We start from the raw sequence: 16,086 nt of genomic DNA on the forward strand, positions 1-16,086 counted from the left end.
CTGGCCAGGTGCCGTGGGCCTGTCTTCAGGCACCTGCCCTCAGTTGACAGGCACGCAGAGACCCTGCCCTGGGCTCTGAATGTCCTGCCCAGGGGAAAGCTGTTGCCTCTGAGAGTGGCCGGCGGGCACCCTCTGACCTGCAGTGCCCAGCCGTCCTAGGACAGCGCTCAGCTCTGGCTCGAGGCCGCCCTGAAACCCCACATCAGACACCGTGGTCCTGCCGGGCGCCAAGCCCTGCATGTGGCTCTGGGCCATCCCGGCCGTCACAGGGGTGCGTGGTGTGGGCACCTGCTGCTTGCTCGCCTCCAGGCCAGGCCTCTGCCCTGAGCCCCTGTGGTTGAGGGTGCCCTGGCGGATCTGCTGGTGCGTCCTGTGGCCATCCGGGGAAGGGGCTGCTGCGGGGTTGGCACGTGCAGCGAGTGCCACTGCCTCTGGCCCTGGCTTGTGTCCGTCCCTCTTGGCTGGGCTGTCCTATTCCCCAGCACTGAGCTGGGCTCCTTCTGGGCTGGCTGCTGAGAGCCCACTGCTCCTGAGGCCCCGCTGAGGGGCTGGGAAGAGGACCCCAGGTTCTGAGAGACATTGTTCACTTCATGAGCACGAAACCTGTCGTACTGTGGTCTGAGGACTCCGGCAGTGTCTGGACAATGCCTGGGGGGGACAAGACAGGGGACAGGACCTGCCCTTAAGGCACCTGGTCAGTGACTGGGGCGGGAGGCTGAGCTCCCTAAGCCACAGCAGGGTCCCCAGCATCCCTGCCGAGGTCCTGAGCCCCGGGCAGGTGTGTACAGCATCAGGGCCCCTGGCCCATGTCCTGAGCCTGAGCAGTGCCATTCTGCAAAGTGCGGGGTTCCCGTTGGCCAAGCTGTACTATCAGTGTGTGATCAGGGTGCCAAGGTGGGACCCTGACACCGCCAATCAGTGTTGGCGTCCCTGCCGCAGCCAGCCAGCCCTGGGCCCCTGCCTCCATCATCAGGGCTCACAGGCCTCTCTGCCCATCCCCATAGACCCCTCCTGTACCCAGGTGCTCTGGCTGCCTTGGGACTGGGACCTCTGTGTCCTAAGCCCAGGGAGGGAGGGAGGAGTGTGCTTCTCAGGGCTCCCTGCTGCAGTGGTGCATGAGGGAGCCCCTGAGAGTTCTTGGGGTTACCCGTGAGCCTCCTCTGCAAAATGAGGGCAGCACCCATGACCACTCACCTTGCGGTGGGGACCTGAGCCCGGACGCTGCTGGGCTCATATGGACGCGGGGTCCGGCTCCGGCAGGACTGGGTGTGGTGTGGGTTTTGGCGTGGGATGGATGCTGCTGGCTCTGGTGGGCGACCTTGCAAAGGGCAGGGAGGGTGGGCCATACCGTACTGTCCATCTCCCAGTGCCTGAGTGACAGGGGCTCCGGGTGCCCAACGGTGTCTGCAGTGATGTGGGCAGTGGAGGAGGGAGGCTGGCTGGGTGCTGATGGGACTGGACCGGGCCAGGTGGTGACAAGCCTCGCGGTGCAGGAGGCAGACACGGATGACCGGCAGGGGACGCTGGGCTTCGAGGAGTTCTGTGCCTTCTACAAGATGATGTCCACGCGCCGGGACCTCTACCTGCTACTGCTCACCTACAGCAACCACAAGGACCACCTGGACGCAGCCGACCTGCAGCGCTTCCTGGAGGTGGAGCAGAAGGTGAGGCCAGAGTGTGGCAGGGGAGCCCTGGGCTTGGGGACAGGTGGGTCTCGGTGGGCAGGGGAGGCTCTAAGTTGGCTTCTGCTCCCACCTTCTGGGCGTGGGCTGAGGGGCTGCCAGGCAGGTGGGGAGGCCTGTGCTTCTCTCTGAAGGCTTCTGTGTGGTTGTGCTGACCGAGGACACCTCAGGGATCTGGAGGCGCCCAGGCTCTGCCGTGGGTAGGAGTCTCATGGACTGAGTGCTGTGGCCTAGCCTTCGGAGCTGCCTAGACCTCCCCTCAGCTGTGTCCCAGCCGCACAGCTGGCCCCTGGCTCCAGGCGGAGGCTGGCTGCACTCAGCCGACTGCCCAGTGCTCCTGACCCTGCAGTGCTGCCCCAGGCAGCCTGCCTATCTGTGGAGCTACGCCAAGGCCGAGGCTCCCCGGGCACTGTCCACCTACTGGGCACCTGGTGTCCCGCGCCCCAGCCTGGGTCCACCTTCCCTGGACAAGGGCAGGCTGGGGGCCGGGGCCTGACTGGGTCTTCCCGAGGCCTGCTCTGCCCAGCCTCACACTCAGAGTCCTGGTGATGGCCGTGTGAGCAGCACAGTGGGTGAGGCTGGGTGAGGGGCAGCAGGCGGGGCAGCCACCGGGATCCTTGTGGGGCTGCCGAAGCCGGGCCTGAGGGGCCGCCCTGCCCGGGGGCTGCGCAGCGGGTCTCGTCCCGTGGCAGCCGTGGCAGCCCCTCTCCCATCCTGCTGAGACCCCTGGAGGTGTCCCCGGCACCCTCATGGCTGGATCCTGCTGCCCCACGTGGCCTTGGCCTGGGCTGGGGGACGTGGCCCTGTCGGCAGCCGTGCTGCCTTGGCCCTGGTGTGGGAGTGGGGCTGGGTGGGCTCAAGCGGATCCGACCTCCTCCCTGTCCTTTGTCCCCAGCTCCTGGGACCCTCTCCCTGCAGTGGCCTGAGCCCTGGGCCCAGCCGCCTGGACTCTGCAACCCCCGGGTCCCAGCTGGCTCTGGGCTGACCCATTTGTCCACTCCCTCACCAGTCAACTCCCATTCTGCCGGTGCCCCTGCCAGGTCCCCTCAGGGCTGTCAGCTTCTGTCTCTGCACAGGCCTCTGGGGCCGTGTGCCTTCAGATGCTTGGAGCTCCCAGGCGGGGTTGGGCTGTGGCTCAGTTTCCCCAGGAGGCTCCTTGGGGTGGGATGTGGGGCTGTGCTCACCCGGAGCCACACGGCGGGGCCCTCTGCAGCACACGGGGTGGGAGGCTGGGTGGTCTGAGCCGCGGGCCCTCGAATGTCACCCCTGCTGTGGTGAGGAGACGCAGGGCGGGTGCTGGCAGCCATGGCGGAGCAGGGCAGCTGTCTGAGGCTCGCCCCTGCTCACGTCCCCACCCGGCCCAGGTGCAGGCTGTGACCCTCCAGAGCTGCCTCGACATCATCCAGCAGTTCGAGCCCTGCCCAGAAAACCAGAGCAAGGGTGTGCTGGGCATTGACGGTGAGCAGGCTGGGCTGGGCAGGGGGCTCCGGGCCAGGGGCACACATCAAGCCCCGGGGGGGGCCGACACCTGAGCGGGCTCCCCTGCAGGCTTCACCAACTACACGCGGAGCCCTGCAGGCGACATCTTCAACCCCAAGCACCACGGCGTGCACCAGGACATGACGCGGCCACTGAGCCACTACTTCATCACCTCGTCCCACAACACCTACCTTGTGGGGGATCAGCTCATGTCTCAGTCACGGGCGGACATGTACGCCCGGGTCCTGCAGGCCGGCTGCCGCTGTGTGGAGGGTGAGTTCCTGGGTGAGAGACGCGCTGCACTGGTGACCGTGCACCCAGGAGGCTGGGCCCTGGCTGACCGGGTCTGTGCCGCAGTGGACTGCTGGGACGGGCCCGACGGGGAGCCCATTGTGCACCACGGCTACACGCTGACCTCCAAGATCCTCTTCAGAGATGTTATCGAGACCATCAACAAATATGCCTTCCTGAAGAACGAGTGAGTGGCTGGGCCGGGCCCCCATCCCCACCCTGTGTCCTTCTCGGGGAGCAGTGGTCGTGGTGGCCAAAGGCTGGGCTTCATTTCAGGGTTTCCTTTGAGGAGTGGGTGGGGGGGCACAGGACCGGGAGAGGGCAGGCCGTGTGTGCAGAGTGGACGAGCACACTGGCTGAGGCCACTCAGGGCACATGCGTCCACGGCGTGGCCCCACGGACGGCGGTAATGCTGGTGTTGGCCACCAGAGCCGCCGTGGCCCCAGAACTAACTTCTCCCGGGAAGCCACTGTGTCCAGACTCGAAGTGCTGCCGCAAATACCTTTGAGGAAAGCCCAATTTAGCTTCCAGAAATAGAAGGCCACCTTTTTGCTGCTAGTGTTACCTCTGAGTCTTGGCTAAGCAAGGCTCACAGGTGAGGAAGGAGCTACTTGAGTGATTGACTTCGGGAATGGAAAGGGGCCTCCTGGGAGGGAGCTGGCCTGTGTCCTGCTTCCAGCTGTGTGTGCAGGGCGGGGGCAGCAAGGTCACTGTGGTGGCCGGGCCCTGGCTGCAGTGGGGAGCGTGGCACGGGCGGTGGAGCTGGGCACTCTCCAGCCTGGTGTCACTGAGGAGCCCGGGGTGCGTGGGGCCTCGGCATTGGCGGGATCTTCCCCGGGCCTGGGAATCGGGGCACTGTGGCCTTCACCCATCCCTCCTCCCTGTCCATGCCCCGCGGCCGCCCCCCTCTGCTCTGGCTCATGGCCTCTTGCTCTGGGTCACCCACATTTTCTCAAAGGATCACAGCTGCCTTTTGGTGCGTATATTGGAAATGAAGCTGAAGAGCTTTCCCCGCTGTGCGGGCCACGGCCCCTCCTGTCAGATGGCGCATGCCGGGCTGTGTCTCCTTCGTTGTGCAGCCAGTGCCGGGACCGCAGGCCAGGCCTCCGGGATCTGGGTCACAGGGATTACATTCTCTCTCTGCCCATTGCCGCTTTTCACCCAGAGCTTTTTCCATTGGTTTTCCTGGATTTTCTAATTGCCTTTTTTCTAAATTGGAAAAATGTCGGTGCCTTCTTTGCTCATCCTCCAGCTCCTCTCCTCCACCCTCACTGGCTCTCCCGAGCCTCTGGGGGCCACCTCTTGAAGCCGCGGCAGAGCTGCCTGTCCTGGCATGACGAGGTCCCCATCGCTCGGTGGCCGATCCACCCCTGCGCCTGACCTCGGCTGCCCTCTGCCTCCCGCAGGTACCCAGTGATCCTGTCCATCGAGAACCACTGTAGCGTCATCCAGCAGAAGAAGATGGCCCAGTACCTGACCGACATCCTTGGGGACAAGCTGGACCTGTCGGCCGTGAGCAGCGAGGACGCTACCATGCTTCCTTCTCCCCAGATGCTCAAGGGCAAGATCCTGGTGAAGGTGAGGCCTCAGGGTGGCTGGGCCCTGACTGGCCCGGTCTCCCGGCCCCTGTCTTGCGGCTCTGCCCCTGCCCCTCCTCTCCCCCAGGGGAAGAAGCTCCCGGCCAACATCAGCGAGGACGTGGAGGAGGGCGAGGTGTCGGATGAAGACAGTGCTGATGAGATCGATGAGGACTGCAAGCTCCTCAATGGGGACGTGAGTGTGAGGGGCAGAGGGGCACGGTGCAGGGTTCGCTGCAGCCTGGGGGCGCACATGGCCTGGCCGCCCCACCAGAGCCCAGGAACCCTCGTCCCACCTGGCGGACTCCCTTTCAGTGCCCACTGCTGAGCTGACTCAGGTGCTGCTCATTGCCTGGGCCCCATCCTCCTGGCCCCTGAGCTCTTGGGGTGGCACTAGGGTGCGGGTCCCACGTGGGTCCCACCCACACCTTCCTTTGCTGGCCTCCACCCAGAATATCCTGGACTCCTGCCACTTCCTGGGCAGCCCCGGCCAGGCTCTGAGTGGCTGGGGCAGACCCTGGCCCAGCATTAGCTCCACTCCAGACTGCACTGATCCCAGGGCTGAGAGCTCCTGCAGGGCGAGCCTGCCTGGCCCCCAGCGGTGTCCTCACTGCCTCCCCAGGGGAGGGAGACTGAGGAGTCTTGAGGGCTCTAGCTGCAAGGGCCTGGGGCGGGGTCCATAACTGGCTTCTTCTCCCCCTCAGCAGTGCTCTGAGCTGTGCTGCTGCTGGGAGGCAGAGAAGCCTATTTCTCCCCGAGGGGCCTTTGGATGGGAAAATAATTGTGCAGGAGGCTTCCTGGCCAGGCTGGCCAGTTGTTTTAGAAAACCCAGAAACAGCAGAATTCTTCCCGCGCTGGGTGTGCTCTGCACACCTCTGCCTGGGCCCTTGGTGGAAAACCCATGCCCGTGCTGTCCTCCTGGCACTCTTTCCAACCCGGGCCATGCTGGGGCCGCCCTGGCAGGGAAGGGCACCCAGCGCAGCCCCAGGACCCTCTGAAGTTTGCCCCTCTTCTTGAGTGGCTGGCTCCTGGAGTTCCTGTGGAACTCCTCTGGCTCCCGCAGGTCTCCACCAACCGGAAGCGTGTGGAAAACATTGCCAAGAAGAAGCTGGATTCTCTAATCAAGGAGTCAAAGATTCGCGACTGTGAAGACCCCAACGACTTCACAGTGTCCACCATGTTCCCGTTGGGGAAACCTGGACCCAGAGCAGAGGCCAGAAAGGTGAGGCCCCCGCACGGCAGTGCCCCAGCTGCAGCTCTGCATGTGCACTCACATGCCGCTGTGTACATGCCTGCACCCTGGCGTGCCTGCACACATATGCCTCAGTGAGACACCCACACACCTGCCCCTGCCCCTGGACACACCCCTGCAGACACGAGGACATGCATGTGTGCACATGTACACACATACCAGTATGCACACATCTGCACATACCTTTGTGCATGCACACTTTGCACACCTGTGCTTGCTTCCCTACTTGTACCCATGCACACCTGTATTCATAGACTCCTGCACACCCAAGCATGTACCCTTGCACACATGCATGCACTCCCTGCCTGAGATCGGGACTCCTGGGGCTGGTGTGCTGTCTGGGGTGGGTCTACCCCGAGCTTTGGTTGTCTCTGCTTCTCCACTGTGGAGAACGAGCCACGCATTCACCCTGCCCAGGAAGATGGTGGGGCCTGGGCCCTGCGGCATGTCTCGCCAGGGTCCTGTCCTCGTCTGCTCTCGGGGCTCTGACAGGCATGCCTGGTCCCAGCTGGGGCAGGTGGCCCCTAGGGGACATAAGCACTGCCGCTTAGCTGGAGGGGGATGTGCATCACCCACGTGGTGAGAGTCTCATGCATGACAGAGGCCCAGCAGGGGCTCAGTGAACCCGAGCTGGGAGTCTTCCAGCAGGTGGGGCGTGGCTGTCCCACCTCAGCCAGCCACCGCTGGGGGGAAGTGTCCACACAGAGGCTGTCAGAGCACACAGTGGGGTGGGGGAGCCAGGGACGAGGCCCTCTCTGCACAGGGGGACAATCCATGAAGGCTGGGCACGTCTCCCGAGGGGCCGGGCCAAGGGGCTGTGCAGGGCTGGCAGACCCGAGTGCGGCGGTGACTGGAGAGCGTCTTGGCCTGGCTCCTGGCCAGCTCCCAGGCCTCTGGGGAGATGGGGAGGTGGGTGGGGAGGGGGTCCTTCCTGGCTGCGGCTGTGTCCCGAAAGCACCAAGAGTTTTAGAGGCAGGCGTCTTTGTTTCCACCCATGGCCCAGTGCGCTCAGCAGGTGCACACAGGCCTGGCTGTTTCAGGCCCCAGGCGTCCAGGGGGGACAACATGGTCCACCTGAGGCTCAGCCAGGCCAGGTAGGGGTGTTAAGTCTGCTCTCCTTGGCCAAGCACCATCTGGCAGGGCCCCTAGGGACACACAGGAGCCTGACTACCCCGTGTCTAAGCAGCTGCTGGGGCTTCCTGGAGGAGGACGAGGAGGAGCCGCTCAGGCTGAGCCACCGCGGTGGGAGGAGGAACAGGCCCCCAAGGGCAGCACCAGGCTGTCCCTGCCAGCCCCACACAGCCCAGAAGAGCCCGCGAGCCCTCAGGGACCGGCGCATGAGTGGTGGACACGTGGGGATGTGTCCAGCAGGGACTCGGAGAGGGGAGCTCCTGGGGCAGCCTGCCTTGGACACAGGAAGTCCTGTGCAGCATCCCCCAGGTGTCTGCCTGCTGGGCTGAGGGTCACCTCTCTGCACGGCACCTGCAGGACACGAGGCCCCCTTGGGGTCCCTGTGGTCCAGCAGGAGGCCCAGGCAGGAGGACAGGTGCCTGAGGAGATGGAGGGGCCTCACCCACGGTGTCGAATGCCAGGGAGGGAACACCACTGGGGTCCTCCGTGAGGACGGGCCAGCCAGGCCTGTTGTGACCCTGCCCTTCAGTGTCTCAGTGCAGCTGGGGTGCTCACCTCGTGGGCTCACCCACGACAGGCTGTGGCTCAGGGCTGGGAGGGCTGGACCTGGCTGCCGGCTGCCCGCAGCCCCACGGTGGCTGGGTGGAGCTGTCGCCTATGTGGACGTACCGGGGTGGAGCAGATTCTGGCCTTGCTGTGTGGGCTGTGGCTGGCCACTTGTTCTCCAAAGCCAGCACGCGCCTCTCCTTGGGCCCAGACCATGGTCACTCGTGGCTCAGTGATGGCAGCGTTTTGGTCAACGCCTCCACTGCCTCCCAGCCTACGGGTGTGGTGTCCACAGCTCTCTTGATGTGGCAGGGTCAGCCCTGAGCGAGGAGGAGAGGGTCTGGGGCTGAGGAGGCTGGGAGGGACAGCTCTCTGAAGGCCCCTGGAGAGGGGCAGCCTTGTGTGCCTTCTGTGGATCTGCCTCAGCCTCAGGGCTTGCGAAGCCCCTGCCTGGAAGGGGCCTCGGCCCCAGCATTGGGTCAGCCAGGCCAGGCCAGCTCTGGCTCCCCCAGGCTCCAGCTGGCGCTGGTGACTTTGGAGCAGGTCAGTGGGACTCACTCAGCCTGCTGTGCAGGGCAAGGGCTGCCCGTGCTCAGCTTCCAGAGTAGCAGAGGGGGTGGGCAGGAGGGGTGGCTGAGCTGCTGGCCTGGGGGCACTGGGGCAGAGGGTGCTGTGGCCAGGCAAGCTCAGTGGCTCTCATGGCAGCTCTGGAGCATCCGTGGGGTGTGCACAGTGTACCTCCATGTGTAGGCATGTCAGTGGCACGTGTGAGGATTGTCGGAGTGTAGACATGTCTGCGGTATGTACAGGGCATGCCTGGTGTGCACCTGGGTGTCCACAGTGTGTGCAGAAATGCGTCCGTGTGTGCTGATGTGTCCATAGCACATCTGTGGCGTGTTCAGGCGTGCACACAGGACTCTGCCCACGCATGTAGTTGGGGTCTGTGGGTGTGTCACTTCCGGCTGCAGCTGCTCTCTGGCTGGGGGTGTGGCAGCTGCATGTGGCCCTCTATGTCTGGTAGGAGCTGCCCTGTCCTGGGTGGCTCTGTGTGGGGTGCCAGGCACTTCCTGGGCAGGTGGGGCCCAGTTTGGGGTCACCTGTGAGAGGGGCTGGTGGGGAGCAGGTGAGGGTGGCAGCAACCTCAGGGAAGCAGGTGCCCGGCACAGGTGCCTGCAGCCCAGCATGGATGCGCTCTGGGGTGGCGGGGAGGATGGGCAGGAGGAGGCGCAGTGCCTGGGGGCCAGGGTGGCGGGGAGCTGGTGGTTCTGGAGAGCCCCAGTCTGAGCTTGCCGGGGGAGCCCACAGCCCGTGCCTGGGATCCAGGGCACAGAGCCCGCCGTTGGGCCCAGGGCCTGCTGTCGCTGGGTGGCTGGGTGACCCTCTGGACGCGCCCGGCCTCTGGCTGGAAGGCCTGAGAAAGGTTCCGCAGGCAGCCAGGCGTCCCGGCGCAGGCAGTGAGTGTTCAGGGCAGTCCCCGTCTGTGGGAAAGCCAGTCAGCTGCGAGGTGGGATCAGGGCCCTGTGTGGCGAGAAGCCTGTGCTGCCTGCTGGGCCCTGGCCTCCAGGGTTCTGCCTGACGCTGTGCCTGCTCCCCACCCTCTGCTGACCCCCAGGCCATGCTCGACCCCGCCCCTCCAGGACAGCCTCGGAGCTGTGGGGAGTGGGGAGTGGCGGCCTCACCCGCTTACTTCTGTGTCTCCCTTGGGGCAGAGCAAGGCTGAGGAGGACGTGGAGTCGAGAGCGGACACCCGGGCCAGCAGACGCGACGGCCGCCTGCTCGTGAGCAGCTTCTCCAAGCGCAAGGTCTGGGCCCCTGCCGGCCGGCCCAGGGAGGGGAACCCTGCGGACCCCGCCATCCTCCCTGCGCCTGGTGCTCTCGGGGTCTGGGGTCAGAAGCCCGGCTCAGTCGGGTGCCTCCGCGGCCCGCTCTGGCCTGGCTGGTGCCTGAGCTCAGGCTCCTGTGGCTGCCCCGGTCGCAGCGGCTGGGCAGGAAGGGCCTGGCGGCTGCGCAGCTGCCGAAGCCCAGGAGGCCCAGCGTGATGAGGCCCTGCAGGTCACAGCTCTGTCCTCCGGCACAGAGAAAGGGCAGCAAGCTGAAGAAGGTGGCCAGCATGGAGGAGGGCGTCGAGGACCCAGACTCGGCAGGAAGCCACCCCCGAGGGTCGGTGCCCTGCAGCAGGTGGGGGCGTCACCCTGGGGGGCTGGGGCCACGCCCCACACCCTTCTCTGAGTGACCCACTGGGGCTGTCCTCAGACCGCGGGCGGGACCCTGAGGTAGCCAGGGGAAGGAAGCCACTGTCCAGGCGACAGCAGCAGTGGGATGTGTGGTGGGCACGGGGCTCTGGCAGCCTGGCAGGCGGGCCACTGGCACAGGGCTGGGTGGGGCAGCACAGTCCTGAGGGCCCGCAGGTCCCTGGGCCCCATCACTGCGCAGCGCCGGGTCTCGGGGCCCCTCCTCTTCCCTTGAGCCCCAGCCCCTCCCCCTCCCCCGAGGTGCTGTTTGTCCCTGGTGATAGAGGCTCCCCGTGGTCCCCATGATAGGGCTCCCCATGCCCCACAGGGTCGGCGCTGGTCGCTGTGAGTCAGCTGCTCCCTGGGGCACCTCTGGGCTCTCGTGGAGGTCGCCCACCTCCATGTGCAGCCCTGGCGTCCTCCCATGCCGCACTCGCCCTCCCAGGCCTCTCCCTGCCCATCCCCGCTCCCTGTCCTCTGTCCCTCCCAGCATCACACCCAGCCCTCTCCTGCCCCTACACAGAGCTGGGACCCTGCTCTCACTGCCCCACCACCCCTGAGCCTTCCAGAGCCCCAAGTCCGCAGAGCCCCTCCTGGCCGGCAGCCACCTCAGCCCCGTGGGCTCGGGATGCCCGGGGTCTGCACCGGCTGGTGCTCTATAGGTGCCTCTGCCCAGCCCTGCCGTGGTCGGGGTGGGCAGGGCTCGGGCTGGGACAGTCCCACAGGCCACGTGGCCTCCGCGTGTGCCTGCCCACGAAGTGTGGTGTGGAAGGATCCACCCAGACCCTGGAGCCCCACAGTGGGGCTGGGCCTGACTGCCCCTGCCTGCCCGCAGGACAGTCCGGCAGAAGAAGACCATGAAGCTGTCCCGGGCCCTCTCGGACCTGGTGAAATACACCAAGTCCGTGGGCACTCACGACGTGGACACTGAGGGTGAGGGCCGCGGGGCAGGGATGGGCCCGGAGCTGGGCTGCGTGCGCCCGAAGCCCACGACTCACGCCCCGCCCCGCGCTGCAGTGGCCTCCAGCTGGCAGGTGTCGTCCTTCAGCGAGACCAAGGCCCACCAGATCCTGCAGCAGAGGCCAGTGCGGTACCTGCACTTCAACCAGCAGCAGCTCTCACGGGTCTACCCCTCGCCCTACCGTGTGGACTCCAGCAACTACGACCCGCAGCCCTTCTGGAACGCCGGCTGCCAGATGGGTGCGTGCCAGGCCACAGTGGGGAGGAGGGCACAGTCCATGGGCGCTCCCGTCCTGCAGGGTGGACAGCCGGGGACGCGGGGCCTGGTTTCTGTCCTCCTCGCGCCCCACGGCTTTGGCGCACCTCCCGCTCTGCCAGGCTGGCGCCCAGCCGGGCCCTTCAACCCCAGGCAGTCTGGGGGAGACGGTTCCACTGCCCTGCACCTGCAGCATGGGCTGGCGGATCCTGGCTGAGGGACTTCCTGCCAGGACACAGGGCCCCTCCTCACAGCTGTGAGCAGGCTGGGGACCCGGTGGCAGTGGACACAGCATGGGGACGGATGCTGACCCCAGGGCCTCCTGCCCTCACCCGCAGTCGCCCTGAACTACCAATCGGAGGGGCGGATGCTGCAGCTGAATCGGGCCAAGTTCAGTGCCAATGGCAACTGCGGCTACGTGCTCAAGCCCCCATGCATGTGCCAGGGTGAGGCGAAGGGGGACACGGGACACCGGGGTGCATGAGGAGCAGGGAGGCCAGGCTGCTGCCTGCTGCCAGGACACTGAAGACGGGGCGACGCCTCCTCTGGCTGTCGGTGAAGGACCCTGCTCTGCCAGGGTCTTGGGCTAGGAATCGGGGAGCCCCTTGCCTACGCCCGGGGCCACGTGAGGTTTGCGAGCAGGGCTGGTCTGAGGGGCCAGAGGTCTGTGGTGGACCGGACTCTCGGAGGCCCGCGCCTCCTCCCTGCCCCACGGGCCTCTGCCCTGTGCTCCCGTCTCCTCCTTCTCCTTCCTCCTCACCCTGTCTCTGTCCTACTGCGCTGTCTCAGCACGTGGCACGTCCTCGAAGTTGCCAGCCTGTGCAGGCAGCTGCCCACCGCCACTGCTCACTGTTCCCGTGCCTGGGTGGGCACTGATTGTGGCCAGAGTCCCGAGTCCACTGCGATGTCTGCAGGGTGCTGGCTCTCTGCTCATGCCCACGTCCTCTCAGGCGTCTTCAACCCCAACTCTGAGGACCCCCTGCCCGGACAGCTCAAGAAGCAGCTGGCCTTGAGGATCATCAGCGGGCAGCAGCTCCCCAAGCCGCGGGACTCCATGCTGGGCGACCGCGGGGAGGTCGGGCCAGGACTCCACAGGAAGGGTGGGCTGTGGGGGCCTCGTGCCACCCTCATCCTGGTGCCTGATGCCACCTCTTACCCTGTCCTCAGATCATTGACCCCTTCGTGGAGGTGGAGGTCATCGGGCTCCCCGTGGACTGCGGCAAGGAGCAGACCCGTGTGGTGGATGATAATGGTGAGCATCCCGATGCCCGGCCTGGCAGGGAGAGGCCAGGGCCCCCTGTTCTCATGTTCTGGGGCACAGGGCTGGGCTGCAGCCCGGTCTACATGGTCTGCCCTCGCTCCAGGATTCAACCCCATGTGGGAGGAGACGCTGGTGTTCACCGTGCACATGCCTGAGATTGCGCTGGTGCGCTTCCTCGTCTGGGACCACGACCCCATCGGGCGCGACTTCATCGGCCAGAGGACGCTGGCCTTCAGCAGCATGATGCCAGGTGGGCGGGCCAGGCGGGGAGCGACACCCAGAAGCCCCTCTTCCTGCTGACTGTGGGGTGCCCTGGGTGTTCTGTTCTGGGGCCTCGGGGCAAGGCGGGAAGGCCCTGACGACCCGCGGTGGGACCCCAGGCTACCGGCACGTGTACCTGGAGGGGATGGAAGAGGCCTCCATCTTCGTGCATGTGGCCATCAGCGACATCAGCGGTAAGGTGAGTGCCACACAGGAAGAGGGCGCTGAGGCCGGGCGGTGACCTCCTGGGCTTCCGCCCCTAGCTGGGGGAGGGCACGGGGCATGGAGCCTGCCGGTGCGGACCTCCGTGTCCCTGCCCTGGGAAGGAGTCCCCTGGTGTCCCCTTGCCCTCCCCCTTGGGGGTCCTGCCCGGGAGTGCTGACCACTTGGCTCACAGGGATGGCACCTCATGGCCTCCCATGGCCTTCTCTCTCTCCCTCCTCTCCTGAGCCTCCCTGGGTGCTTCCCTTCCAGAGTTGCCTGGATTTGCCCCCTACCCAGCCCCCACACATTTGCCACGGGCCAGGCCAGGGCAGGGGTCTCAGGCCGTGAGCCCAGCTGCTCTTCCAAGTGGGGGGCTGGGCCCTGGTGACCTCTCTCCTGCAGTGCCCTCAGGGCCAGAGGCTCTGCAGGGTCCTGCTCTCTGCTGCCATCTGTCTGTCCGTCCATCTGTCATGTCCGCCTGTCTACATGGCCGCGGCCCCTCCCCAGCCGTCTGGGCCACTCACCGGCCTTCACTCTGTCTCTTTGGTCTTGCAGTGGGCTTCTGTATGTGCAAAGTCTACTTTTAGAAGCGCAGCCTTGTTAGGAACCTCGAAGGTACCCGGGCGCCACAGGCCTGTGCAGCCCGCGCCCTGCATGCCAGGTCACGCTCATTAGCATCCGTGACTCCTGGTAGCATTTTGGAGACTGTCAGTTCATTTGATATGGGCCATGACATGGTTCCGGGTCCCCTGGGCCATCTTCAGCCACAGTGGCATTTATGAGGCAGATCCAGGATTCCGCCGAGGCCACTGCCCCTCCCTGCTCTTCGTGTGCCCCGGGCGTCTGCTTCTTTGGTGTGGGCTCTGCCCCAGTGCCGTCCTTCCCGGGACCCTTCCTCCCTTCCCTCTGTGTCCCGTGCTGTCATTTCTCAGCCCCCTTCCATTCCCTCCTCACTCTCCCAGGGCCTGGGGTGGGGGACGCCACGCGGCCTGGTACTCCAAGCCTGAATCCTGGATCTCCTTCTAAATGGCGTTCCAGCCAACGTTGACCAAATTGCACTGGATTTGGGATCTTGAATCAGGACGCTGATTCAAGTGCTGGCCATGTTATCACCTCTGCCAGAAGGGCCCCCGCCCACGGGGCCCTGGGCTGCTCTGTACCAAGCGGAGCTCGTCCGGGGGAGCGGTGGGTGCTGTGGGGTCTCCGGGGGCCTCAGGGGTGTCTGGCATGTGAGAATCTCTGCTCTACACTTGTGAGATGCAGCTGCCCGTGCTCTCCAGCAGGGAGCCCGGAGGGGACCTTCCCGCCCAGCTGGACAGGAAGCAGCTGTGGCCTGGCGGGCTGGGAGCCTGAGCCCAGCTAGTCAGTGGTCTGGCACCGAGCCAGCTGGGGACGCAGGCTCTCGCAGGCCAGGGTAGGGCCAGGCTGGAGGAGGCTCCTGGAGCAGTGTCCCTGCAGGTCACCAGGAGCGGGCAGGGCAGGGCTGGGGCGAGCAGTTGCCCGCCACACCTGGCTGTGCTTGCTTTCACGACTGCTGCTGCTGAGGCCTTGGCAGTGTGACCCACAGCAAGCTCAGCACCTTGCTTCTCTGCAGTCCACAGAGCTGGGCCAGGTGCAGTGGCCGGGGCTAGGCTTGAAGTGTCCTTGAGAGGCCCATGGATGGGTGGCTCCTACCTCCACCCAGAGCTCGGAAGGCTGGATTGTTAGTCGAGAGGGGTCCTGCTGTCCCTGGTGGGGCCGACAGGAGCACCCTGAGGCCAGTGTCCTGCTCGGTCTCCAGCCAGCTGGCCGGGTGGCTCCTGCCTGTCGCACCGCGTGCCCAGCGGGGCCCCCGGGAGCCTGTCCTCGGGCTGCAGCCACAGCCAGCCTGTGTCCCGGCACCAGCTATGTGGGCTCCTTCTTTTGCAGGCCAGGCAGGCTCTGGGCCTAAAAGGCCTCTTCCTCCGCGCTGCAAAGCCAGGCTCCCTGGACAGTCATGCTGCTGGTCAGCCCCCGCCCCGGCCCTCCGTTAGCCAGCGGCTCCTGCGGCGCACGGCCAGCGCCCCGACCAAGAGCCAGAAGCCGGGCCGCAAGGGCTTCCCGGAGCTGGCGCTGGGCACACAGGACGTGGGCTCTGAGAGGGCAGCTGACGATGTGGTGTCCCCCAGCCCTGGCCCCACTCCAGAGACCCCGGCCCGTGACGCACCAGGCAGCAGCATCCCCCGAGGTAAGGCACCGGCAGCGGCTTCAGTGGAGCGAAGGAGCCCCGCGCAGGTGCGGCCCCCACGTGCCCTTGAGGGCTCTGGGCCCGCGGGGATGGCTGCTACGTGCATGAAGTGCGTGGTGGGCTCCTGCACCCGTGTGGACTCCGAGGGCCTGTGGAGGGAGCAGCCGCCCAGCCCAGGGCCTGCAGGCAGGCTCACCGCCATCCGCCAACAGCCCCAGGCCTGGGTGGACAAGCCGGGGAGTCCCTGCGGCCCCCGAGCCACCCCGGGGAGAAGCAAAGAGGCCTCTAAGGGCCCTGGGGCCCGGCGTCAGGGCGCAGGCAGCAGCGGCTCTGTGTCCTCGGACTCCAGCAGCCCAGACAGCCTGGGCAGTCCCCAAGTGGCCCCCTGCCCGCCTGAGGGTGTCCACAGGCAGCTGGGGGCCCTGCAGGGAGAGATGAATGCCTTGTTCGCTCAAAAGCTGGAGGAGATGAGGAGTAGTTCCCCCATGCTCTCCGCCGGTAAGGCCAGCCGCTCCTCCGCACTGCGTGCCCTGCACACCCCAGCATGCCTGGGCCTCCTGTCCCTGCTGTGCTCATGTCTCTGCTTCAGTGTGCTCCCGCGGCCCTGCCTGCCCTGGCTCCTGCCCCTCTGCACCAGAAGCCCCGGCCCTCTATGGGTGACACTAGGGGAATCGGTCCCACTCACTGTGCTGGACCCCTGGCCCAGTGGTGCAGCGATAGGGTGCCCCTGATGTCCTGCGCCCTGATGG

The 16,086-nt window shown here is 66.1% G+C and overlaps 1 protein-coding gene across 8 annotated transcripts in view; it reads left to right on the plus strand.

Annotated features, from left to right (window-relative positions):
- Plch2 (phospholipase C eta 2) overlaps positions 1–16,086 on the plus strand; it is a 62,001-nt gene that overhangs the window by 43,652 nt on the left and 2,263 nt on the right. For 3 of the 8 annotated variants that reach the window (XM_087214361.1, XM_087214359.1, XM_087214362.1), the window contains 17 exons: positions 1,494–1,664; positions 3,047–3,140; positions 3,231–3,434; positions 3,519–3,639; positions 4,859–5,030; positions 5,118–5,225; positions 6,093–6,251; positions 9,668–9,760; positions 10,036–10,118; positions 11,025–11,122; positions 11,207–11,389; positions 11,744–11,851; positions 12,356–12,480; positions 12,573–12,657; positions 12,770–12,916; positions 13,047–13,126; positions 15,040–15,337. In XM_087214361.1, the coding sequence (XP_087070487.1) occupies positions 1,494–1,664; positions 3,047–3,140; positions 3,231–3,434; positions 3,519–3,639; positions 4,859–5,030; positions 5,118–5,225; positions 6,093–6,251; positions 9,668–9,760; positions 10,036–10,118; positions 11,025–11,122; positions 11,207–11,389; positions 11,744–11,851; positions 12,356–12,480; positions 12,573–12,657; positions 12,770–12,916; positions 13,047–13,126; positions 15,040–15,337 (2,329 nt within the window). Of the gene's footprint in view, positions 1–1,469; positions 1,665–3,046; positions 3,141–3,230; positions 3,435–3,518; positions 3,640–3,750; positions 4,048–4,858; positions 5,031–5,117; positions 5,226–6,092; positions 6,252–9,667; positions 9,761–10,035; positions 10,137–11,024; positions 11,123–11,206; positions 11,390–11,743; positions 11,852–12,355; positions 12,481–12,572; positions 12,658–12,769; positions 12,917–13,046; positions 13,127–15,039; positions 15,836–16,086 lie in introns of those variants that run through there. The other 5 variants (XM_087214358.1, XM_087214363.1, XM_087214356.1 and 2 more) reach the window with 4 other exon arrangements.

Source organism: Heterocephalus glaber, unplaced genomic scaffold (assembly GCF_053883595.1).
Source record: "Heterocephalus glaber isolate CG9 unplaced genomic scaffold, H.glaber_assembly_v1.0 deba00001447, whole genome shotgun sequence".
Taxonomy (NCBI): Eukaryota; Metazoa; Chordata; class Mammalia; order Rodentia; family Bathyergidae; genus Heterocephalus; species Heterocephalus glaber.